This window comes from Strix uralensis, chromosome 14 (genome assembly GCF_047716275.1).
Source record: "Strix uralensis isolate ZFMK-TIS-50842 chromosome 14, bStrUra1, whole genome shotgun sequence".
Lineage (NCBI taxonomy): Eukaryota > Metazoa > Chordata > Aves > Strigiformes > Strigidae > Strix > Strix uralensis.
The window spans coordinates 16,967,004-16,976,922 of record NC_133985.1 but is presented as its reverse complement, the minus strand read 5'-3'; the positions used below and the strand labels follow the sequence as shown (position 1 = coordinate 16,976,922).

General features: G+C 40.6%; 1 protein-coding gene across 1 annotated transcript; it reads right to left on the bottom strand.

Annotated features, from left to right (window-relative positions):
* Nucleotides 1–324: 324 nt before the first annotated feature.
* Nucleotides 325–8,778, bottom strand: NMUR2 (neuromedin U receptor 2). Its single transcript, XM_074883534.1, has 4 exons — nt 8,059–8,778; nt 3,026–3,110; nt 1,595–1,720; nt 325–584 (listed from the first exon to the last, which is right to left on the bottom strand). Exons 1-4 carry the CDS (start codon nt 8,776–8,778, stop codon nt 325–327), a joined length of 1,191 nt encoding a protein of 396 aa, XP_074739635.1.
* Nucleotides 8,779–9,919: the final 1,141 nt, after the last annotated feature.

Genomic DNA, 9,919 nt, shown 5'->3' with positions numbered 1-9,919 from the left:
CTTTGGTAAGACTTGGATAAGCTGTGTCTCCCTCCTGTGCTGGTAATATTGGGAGTGGGTCTCATTTTTGTAAAGCAGCTCTTTGCTGGCATAGCTTGCAGCCAGTAAACTGACGTTTCCAGCCCTCCTATTAATTTGAGAGTAAAAAAATGCTTTTTAACCACCTGTTAATTACAATCTCCTCCTTCATTCATTCAAAAAGACATGTCTGTGAGCTCTTCTTGCTGAAAACACTGACCCACCCTTTAGGAGGGTCTTTTCTCTTTTTGTTTCTTAAAGTGATTTTCTTTAGCTTTTTTCTCACCTGGATTACAACATGGAAAGTCACAGACCAGTGGAGAGCTGAGAACTGCTGACAGATGTCCTGTGGGTGCCAGGGAGACTTGTGTCTTCAGCAGAGTCCACGAGATTGTGGTCCTCAACCACGAAGATGCTCTGCTGGGCAGGAATCCTGCTGGTGGGATGGTTAGGGGCCCAGTGCTTGCAGCAAGGAGAGATAACACTGAGGAAAGCCATCCTGAAGCGCTGGGACAACAGATTGTAAATTATAGGGTTCACGGCAGAGCTCAGATAGAATAAAACACCTAGGAGAACAAGGGTGGGGGAAAGGAGAGAAAGACTTAATTTTTGTGTAGGATGATCTCAGAAGAGGAAAATCTTTTCATTGCCTACAGTGCTCCACCAAACTTGGGTGCAAGGGTGGAGGCAGCGACAACACACCTCTGCCCTGCTACCATCCAGGCAGAGGGAGAGGGATATCTCACCAAAGCTAGCTCAGGCACAGCAGGAGAGAGGGAAAGGAAAGTGGGAGAGAGTATTAACTGGAGCTCACTATCTCCAGCTGTTCAGGAACCAGCTCTCTCTTGAGCTGTACTGACCTGCCTCCAGCACAGACCTCATCCCCACAGCAGGATTTGCACAGCTGGTACCCCCATCAAAGCTGTCAGAGGATAACTTCCAGCTGAGGGGAGATAATTTCTTACAACACACCAGGACAATTGCATGAGATTGGATTTGTCTGAGCTGCCTAATGGCCACATTCAGTGTTTTCCCATGGCAGACTGAAAATAAGATTCCTCTTCGAAAAAGCCTTCATTTTATGGTTGGCAGGTTGGCATAAACATTTGGTTTTATCACCCAGTTCTGAGCAGTATGTAAGCCTTTTGTCTTGACATTTGGTCAGGCTTCCTATATGCCTCAGAGACCCTCTGGAGGATGATGCCTGCTGCTGTGTATTCATTAAAAGCAGCTGAATGACAGCAGACTTCATCTCTGAACATTCCCAAGAAGGAAAAGCAGCTGGTAATGATGCATGATATCCTTTTTATTTTATTTTTTTTTTCCCTTCTTTGTGAGTATTCAGACAACTGTATTGGACAACATGCCTAGATCTTGAAAGCTGCAAAAACTTGCATACAGCTTTTATTTCAGGCACGATTCTCATCACTGTCCACCAAACTGCAAGAAGTTTTTCCATGCATGTCTCATGTCACCTACAAAATAAACGACTACATATTTCAAGTAAACCACTCACGAATACTTTTTTTTTTTTTTTTTTGCCAGCCCTTGTGCAAGTGGAAGAAGAAAGCTTTACCTGACACCACATGAATTAGGTTGAATATATTAGCCAAAGGCTCAGTCCATTCCACAACAAAGCTGAAGAAAAGTCGATCTATATGGAATGGAGCCCAGCAGACAGCAAAAACCATCACGAGGACAACTAGCATGGAGAAAAGGGAGAAGAAAAACAAGTAAATTATGGAGGGATATGGTTCACTAGCCTGCACAGACTAGACATAGTTCAGAAAGCTGGATGAAAGACTAAGTATACAAACTTTATTCATTGTTTCAAGTCTTTTGCCATCCTTTCTGTCTTGCAATTGCCAGCTAAAAGAACAAACTTTCCACTGATTTCTGCACTGTATAACTCAATGCATGCACACACAATGACATTCAAACAGAGCAGGCAACAGACAGGTAATGTCGTAGTGTGTACAGAGCCTGATGAAGAAACTGCCAGTGAGACATCTGGATTCATCTGTGGTACCTGGGACCATTGTGCCTTGGAGTTAATTTCCTCTGCATAGTATTTGTGTATCACACAGCAGGATCAGGCCATAGGAACCATGTATGATGACAAGTCTGTCTGGGTGCACTGCTCAGCATGGAAGAAAAAGACTTTGTCTCCATGCACAACTTGGCCTGTGCTGGCTCTGGAAGGACTCTTGCAAACCCATTCCAGACTTCTGTCCTATGAATATCTGTCGTCAGAGTCATTGGGCACAGAAAATCAGGCTGACTTCAAAGTACAATTTCCTAGTTCAGATGGTGACTTAAGCCGCCTAAAAGAATAATGTTTTTGTGGGAAATATTGAAGGGAATAGCAGAAGGGAAATATTTATTCTTCCTGCATAAACACCATCTCAGCAGCCAGGTGATCTTTACCTTAAAGACAGCTCTAAATTAGAAAGTGATGTGAGTGCTTTCAGGGTGATTGGAGCACAGATTCTACTGAATGCCATAAAATGTGCAAGTCTGCCTAGGTTCTACTTTTTCTTGGGAAGGTCTAAGTGGTTAAATCAGCACTGGGTGATGTAAGTGGTTTGGCAAGACCTTCCTGTTCATGAGCAGAGCTCGTGGTGTGATGCAAAACATTCTTTAAAAATGGGCAATATAGACTATTTGAACTCTGAGAAAGAGGAATCCTCCCTAGAAGGCTGCAAGAATCAGGTTTGGAGTGAGGAATATTAGAGAGTTGCCATGCAAGCATCTGCCATGTAGGTTTGCTTAACTCCTCTTGTGCTGGGGAGGAAAATTTGCCTTCTGAGTCTTTTGATAGTTAGCCATGGTGTTTCACTCCCATGCCTTCTAAGTCCAGATAAAATAGCAATAAACTTTTTCTTTTGATCACAGCTACTCATCTCCTCTCATAACTCTTGTATTCAGTGCATTTCCTTGATACCCTTCAGGGCCTGACCACCCTCTTGTCCATGGTAAAGAAAACACAGAAGTACTTACTACTTACACAACATCTTGGTAACTGATTTCCTGGATGGTCTCTGAACATTCACAGCCATTTCCTCCACTTCCAAAGATCTGTCTCCTTTCAACTGGCAAAAGGAGGAAAACCGAAGGAGAGCTTAGACAGCAAATGACATCCCCACCTGACATAGCCTGTTTGATATTTTGATAGCTGTAGTTTGAGAAGGCAGAATGTGGGACAACTCAGGACTCACTGAAAAAAAACTACTTTTAAATTTCGGTTTTAGTGTAGGAAACATTGAAGCTTTAGTTTCAAAACAATGTGCAGATTTTATGCATCTGAGATTGCTTATTTACAGCAAATTTGTATTTCGGTTCCCCACTTGTCCTTTCTCAATGAGTCAATATTTGGTTCACAGTTTGTGTTCAATTGCAACAGTATTTTGCTAGGCATTACTTTCTCTTCTAGCAAAGTATTGTTTGTTTATTTTCCTAAAAGGGTTCCCCACAATTAAGCACAAACCAATGATCCAAAAAATACCCAGAGAGGCCTCAGTGAAACACAGCTGTAATCACTGGAAAAATTCCTGTAAACTTCAAGGGAGTTTGTTTCATGCCCTGAGTGTTTGGACTAATTGATATTCAATCCATCTAATGAACAAAACCCATATATGCTCTCTTGCAGACAGCCAGTGTGCATGATAGGCACACATTCAGCCACATACTGCTCAATTACAACAAGGTGGGTTTTTTTTTTCCAGTAGTTTTTCCTGGACTTCTAAATGGACATAAAGAATAATAATCTGATCCTTCCTGAAATGCTTCTCCAATATGCTTACAGCAGGAGCACTCGTGCTTTGGTGATTAAAAGAACAGGTCTAGATAAACAGGAAAATTTATTTGATTATAAAATAAATCATCTATGGAGAGTGCATAACTGGACACAGCTTCCTGAAGTGGGAACTTCTGATTAGTCAACAGATTTGGAGTGACGCTTTTTTCAGCTGAGAGAAACTGGAAACAAAACTTTTAATTACATGAGAAAGAATATCAGAAATGAGAGAGAAGATAGAAATCAATCTGGATTTGTAAAAAAACTTCTGAAAACATGCTAGTTGTGCCATTTTCTTTATCCTTTTACCCTATGATTTGCTTTCTGATTTTTGATTAATACTTTTCTGTAAGGATGAACAAATGAGACCTTCTTTAAATGTTCTATTTAGTCATAAAACCTATAAAAGGGAAACACATGTAAATCAAATTATATTCAATTATAGTGTAATTCAGCCTCTCATGTTTTACATTATTCCCTTTGTAGCTTTTAGTCATAGCCACAGTTGCTTAAGGAAGAGACTCAGTTGATTTGAAACACATCTAGCGATAAATGTCTGCTCAGATTGATTAAAATCCCTAGTTTCCCTTCAGCAGTTTTCAGTTTCAACAGTAATCTATTGCAGGCATATTCCAAAGCCTCAGAGAATACAGTGTTCTGATGCTGTAATAAACCAGAGACATACATATCTTTATTTTTCACCTTTCTCCTGTCATTTTGATGATACTATAAGGCTCCTCTTAGCCTCAAGTGATAATAGATGGAGGTGTAACTAGTAAGAATAACTCAGAAGTTGCAACTTAATAAAACAGTGAGTTATGACAAAGAGGAAAAAAAAAAAAAAAAGAAACAAATCCATGGCAAAGGTTGTAACTTGAATTCATGCCAATGGTTTGACAGAGGGACAGCTCCAGCCAAGGTAGTGGTTACCTTTACATCACTGTGGATATATGAGGCTATGTAGGGTTGCCTGAAGATGAATGTTACCCATTCTCTGCAAGAGAATTAAAGTGTCTGGAGCAAGAAGCTGAAAATTGGATTTTCCCACCACATCTTTATTAGCTACAGCATTTCATACTAGAAATCAAAAGGCAGAGTGAAATTAGGGCCTCACCTATCCTCAGGCAAACCTAGTGAAGCTACTCAGCAAAAGCAGGAGAACTGTTTTCTGTAAGCTCTTTGGCCTGTCTGACACGAGTGGTGACCAGACTTTCTCTCCAGCTGATGGAAAAATTGATATTTAAAATCCACACGGCTTGTGTTAAAGCATGCAGTCCTACTTCAGTGATCTGGCTGAAGCAGTTGCCACCTGTCTGCTGAACTGCAGCCCAGGTGTACTCTTAGCTCACCCCATTGCAAAGGAAAATGTGTTAGTGGGCACAAGGTTTGCAGAACACCATCCATGGAAAGGGGACACACTCTTCCAGGAGTGTGCTGGGCTCTACAGAAATCAGCCAAAGACAGTCACTGTCCACAGAGGATTCTGGTTTTAACAACGGGGCATTTAGGGGACAAAATAGACTCTGATGATAAAATCTGGACCAGCTGTGCATTGGCAAGAATAAATTGTCTTGATTCAAAGACAGCTGAAATAAAAATTACCACTGTTTCCAACGTGTTACTGAGGGGAAGTGACAGTAAGAGAAGTGTTGGACTCAGCAGAAGAATCATCCTGCCTAGGTAAGGTTTCATCTGGTCATCTAGATCCCCTCACTGATGTCTGAAGTAGTGGGATAAATAAGTCTCTGGACTCTCCATTCTCTTCATTCACTTTCAAAAATCCTTATTAAATAGAGTCTGACTTTTAGACAACCAGGGATAAGCACTTATCCCTGTGTCCTTTTAGAGATCAGTTTGAAAGAAATGGTCAGGGACCTTGCATTGAATCCAGCTGCAATGCAGACTTCTTCCCAAGCAATGCCACCCCACCTCTAACAGCACTGCAGGGATTAGCTTCTACAAGCAGCCATTTTCCAATGTTCTCATTTAATCCCTGTCCTCTTCCTCTTCAGCTTTTGGGCTAAAGGTTGCAGCCAGTAGCTCCACAGCTGAACTGGGTTTAAAGAAGAGCCTGGCTGATTTAGGGATTGGTCCTAAAGGCACCTGTGATGAGGACTCAATGAAACAGGCAGAAAGAAGCTTCCAAAATCTAAAGAGTCTACAGTGTAATCATCAGTGTCCTCTTCTTTACACTAATGCTGGAACTATCTACTGACCATAACGTACTATTAAACCATCAAGCCTTAAAACTATATCCAAGTAGACCATAAGGTAATTGATCATGAGGTAATCAACCTGATGGCTCTGCTGGCAATAAATTTCCCTGTGAGAGACAAACATATTTTTTCATTTTTCCAAGGAATAAAATTAAAAATTAACTCAGTTACTACATGACACATGTTTGCTGCCTTCTCACAACTGCTTCACATGTCACACATGATTCCTGTCACACAGTGCTCTCCTGAGCACTGGCAAAGCCTGAGGGAAAAACTTTGGTGAGGAAATGCCTGTTTCACAAAGCCTGGACTTGGAAAGGCTAGGTCTCTGTTTGCTGAATTTGAGCTGTTGTACAACCTTTGGATCAACTCTGAGTTTTTTCACTACAGCTTATGAGCAATACATGGCACTCAGGAGACTCTGGAGTGTTGCTAAAGCTTTACAGATTTCATCCCCTGTGAGTAGATAAAAAGTGTCTTCTCTTGAAAAATTGTATATATTTACACCATTCTTCTATAATTTCTGTTGAAAAAATGAAATTATCTTGCCAAGTGCAGTTTGGAGTGCAGTGCAGATATATCCAGGATGGATGTTTTTAAAATTTGTTAGTCTGAGCTGGATATACAGAAAAGCAGAGACATAAACAATGACCAATGCAGCCCTTAGGGAAGACAGCTTGAACAGATCTGTGAATATACAGAAGTCCTGGGGGAGAAGCCCTTGCCTGGTATGTAGTTTCTCTTCTAGGATGAGGATTAGGAATATCTGCTGCCACAAATAGAAATTATTGCAATCTTCAAGACTTCTTTAATAGTTTCGTGGATGTCTCTTTTTCTTTTTGTAACTGCTACATTTTCAGCACTTATTCCTCCCTTCAGGTCTTATTTTGCAAAATTTTCAATGAAACTATGTAAAGACAACAGCCATTGGGCAGTGGGGATAATTTAACCCATTCATTGCTTCGAAGATCTGCTGTGTGCTATGGATTTCTGGCACTTAATCCTCGTGTATTTTCCTGGTTAAGGAAAAACTGCTTTTATGTAGTTTCAGATAACAGTAAATATCAGCCAGCACAACAAAATTATAAACACACCAGCAGAGGTTTGGTTGAATTTCTTACATGTTATTTGGCAAATTCATTTGTCTCTAGTAGCATATTGCATCCCTTTCCTGCTATATGATCAGACAGCTTTTTAAACTTTAAGTTATGTTCAGTGCAATGAGATAGGATTTATATTTTCAAAATATATGTAATGTACGAGAAGAAAAAAGTCATCGACTCGCTATGATTAGCAGTGTATTTTAGTGTTGTGTTACATAGTTTTATAATACTTGTTTCATCCATGTATTTAAATAAAGAAGACTTGGTAAAACTAGTCTCATTTTCTGAAGAGAGAATGAATACGAGCTCTAAGGTAGCCTTGATCAATGGTGAAACTATGCCATCGCTATATAAAGAAATGATTTCTGAATTTGCTAGCTGCAACAATAAGGTAGCATTTCAGTTTATGACAGCTTTGTGAGTTTTAACAACTGAATATTATCACCATCTCCAGGGAAGGAGAAAAATAAAGTAATGCAATGGAAACTCCACAGTCACAAGTAGAGGGAAAACAGATAATACACAAGATCCAATCACTAACCTGCTCCTTTTTATTATTTTCACATTTTCCTTTTGCTCTATTTCCTTCTAGTCCCTACTGCAAAAGTGAGAATCTCTGAGAGACTGGAATCACTATGCAGACTTGGATGTTTAAGTAACATTCAAATGTAGGCAGCAGCAATGGTAGGCTTTTAAAAAAAGATTGGGGTACATTACTCCTCAACATAGCTATATTGATTTCAGAATGGGATTACACCAAAGAAGGAGTTGGATCCACAGTTTTCAGAGGTTTGAAATACTTTTGCTTTTTTGGGGGAAAACAGATGGGCAAGAAAAAAGGCGCAATCACTTAAAATACATATACAGACACAAACACACAAGAATGAGCTAAGGAAACACTGAGCACAGTCGGAGTAGGACTTACTCTTAGCCCCATCAGATAGTACAGCACACTTATTACCCCCATGGGCAGCACATAGAAGAGAAAAGAAGTAATCTGGACAATACAGTTGTAGATCCACATGGGCATGACTACAGTGCAGGTAGCAGAGCCAGGGACCAGGGTGCCATTGGGGAAATACTGCAGCATGATGCCATGGGTGCCCGTGTTGGGGAGGGCGAAAAGGACAGAGAGGACCCAGAGCACCACGATGGTCCTCAGGGCACGCCTGCGAGTGCTCTCCAGCTTGGCACGGAAAGGATGGAGGATGGCAATGTATCTCTCCACGCTGACTGTGGTCACGCTGAGGATGGAGGCAAAACACACTGTCTCAAAGAGTGCTGTCTTCAGATAGCAGCCAACGGGCCCAAACAAGAAGGGGTAGTTGCTCCACATCTCGTAGACTTCCAGTGGCATCCCAAAAAGCAGCACGAGCAGGTCTGAGACAGCGAGACTGAAGAGATAGTAATTGGTTGGGGTCTTCATGTTCCGGTGCTTGAGGATTACCAGGCAAACTAAGAAGTTACCTACCACCCCAACAACAAAGATCAGGGTGTACACTAAAGCCATAGGCAAGAACAGATGGCTCCGTCTGGGCCCACATAGGAAGGCTAAGTAATCCTCAGTGCTGTTTAAGTACCTCCTGAAATGTTCTTCATGTAGAGCAAAGTGATTAAACCAGGAGATATTGCTGATCCAGTCCATTACTGGATCTTCTGAAACGTTTCACAGCTGAGATCCAGTCTTCTTGAAGATTCTCTGTGCTAGTTTGTTCACTTTTTGCAGAGAGAGGAAGAGAGAAGGGGTCTTGTCTTGCCAGACCTAGATGCACAAAGCCACTGAGAGATGTGAGTGAGTGTGTTTGCCTGGCTTCAGTTAAGGTTTTGCTGTTGTAACAGCTGTTCTCTGCAAGGAGTCCCTTAGCCAGAAAGCCCCTCCTTTCACACATATTCATTGGCTTGCTAAATGCATTAGATTATGGAGTAAGAGAAGAGGTTCCAGCTACTTGTATCAGCTCCTGTAGCAGATGCATTTACAGAATCAGAAATGTGAGATTTAGAGAGCTGGGAATCTGAAATAAAGAATGTGAGACAAGCTGCAAGATGTTTGTATTTGTCAGAGGGTGAGAAACCAGACAAAAGCCCCTGAAAACTCAGTCCAAAAAGCTTTTACAAAATTATATTGATGCTACATCCAGTTATGAGCCACAAGGAAAAAAAAAAAAAATCTGGCATGGTTTTATTTTTCAGATCTCTGCTGATTTTTACTTTCTGTTGTCTATGGCAGCAAGTACTTAGAAACAGAGTTTGATCTGTAGAAAGCCAATCCGGTTTTGTAGTCATTCGTGTGGAATCAGGCTACTACAATGTTTCTACCTTTTTTAAAACAGTATATCTTTTTTTTCTCCTGAAATCCAACACAGGATTTTAATTGCTCTTCTTATTGATAACAAAATATTTTCCCACTTTCCTGGTATGGTGGAATCTGAACCTATATTCTTAGATAGCCTTGTATTGGGAATCTTTCTGAGGATTGTATTATTCCAAAGACATATTTATTGCCTCAGGGATTAAATTTACATGATTTTTTATGAACTCCTATTTCTTCCTGAATGACAATCATTCTGCAAACACACTTTCTGAGACAAAAAAATGTATCCTGCAAGGATGATAGCTGTGTCAAAATAGATCATTTAGCTCCTTATGAAAGCTTGATTCCTTACTGAATTTCTCTAAAACAAAAAAGCTTTAAAGTGTATGGCTGTCATCTTCTGAGATGCAGAGAAAGTTTGGCTTTTTGGAATCAAAGAGGTGCAAAGGCTGAGTGCTAGTTTAGGGGATTTTGT

Bases quoted from the DNA above. Each gene is read 5' to 3' on its own strand.
- NMUR2 (XM_074883534.1), bottom strand. From the start codon at position 8,778: ATGGACTGGATCAGCAATATCTCCTGGTTTAATCACTTTGCTCTACAT. The intron at 3,111-8,058 runs GTAAGTCCTACT...TCCTTTTGCCAG, and splicing joins ACTATCTGATGGGGCTAAGA to TTGAAAGGAGACAGATCTTT. The intron at 585-1,594 runs GTAAAGCTTTCT...TTGTTCTCCTAG, and splicing joins CCTAATTCATGTGGTGTCAG to GTGTTTTATTCTATCTGAGC.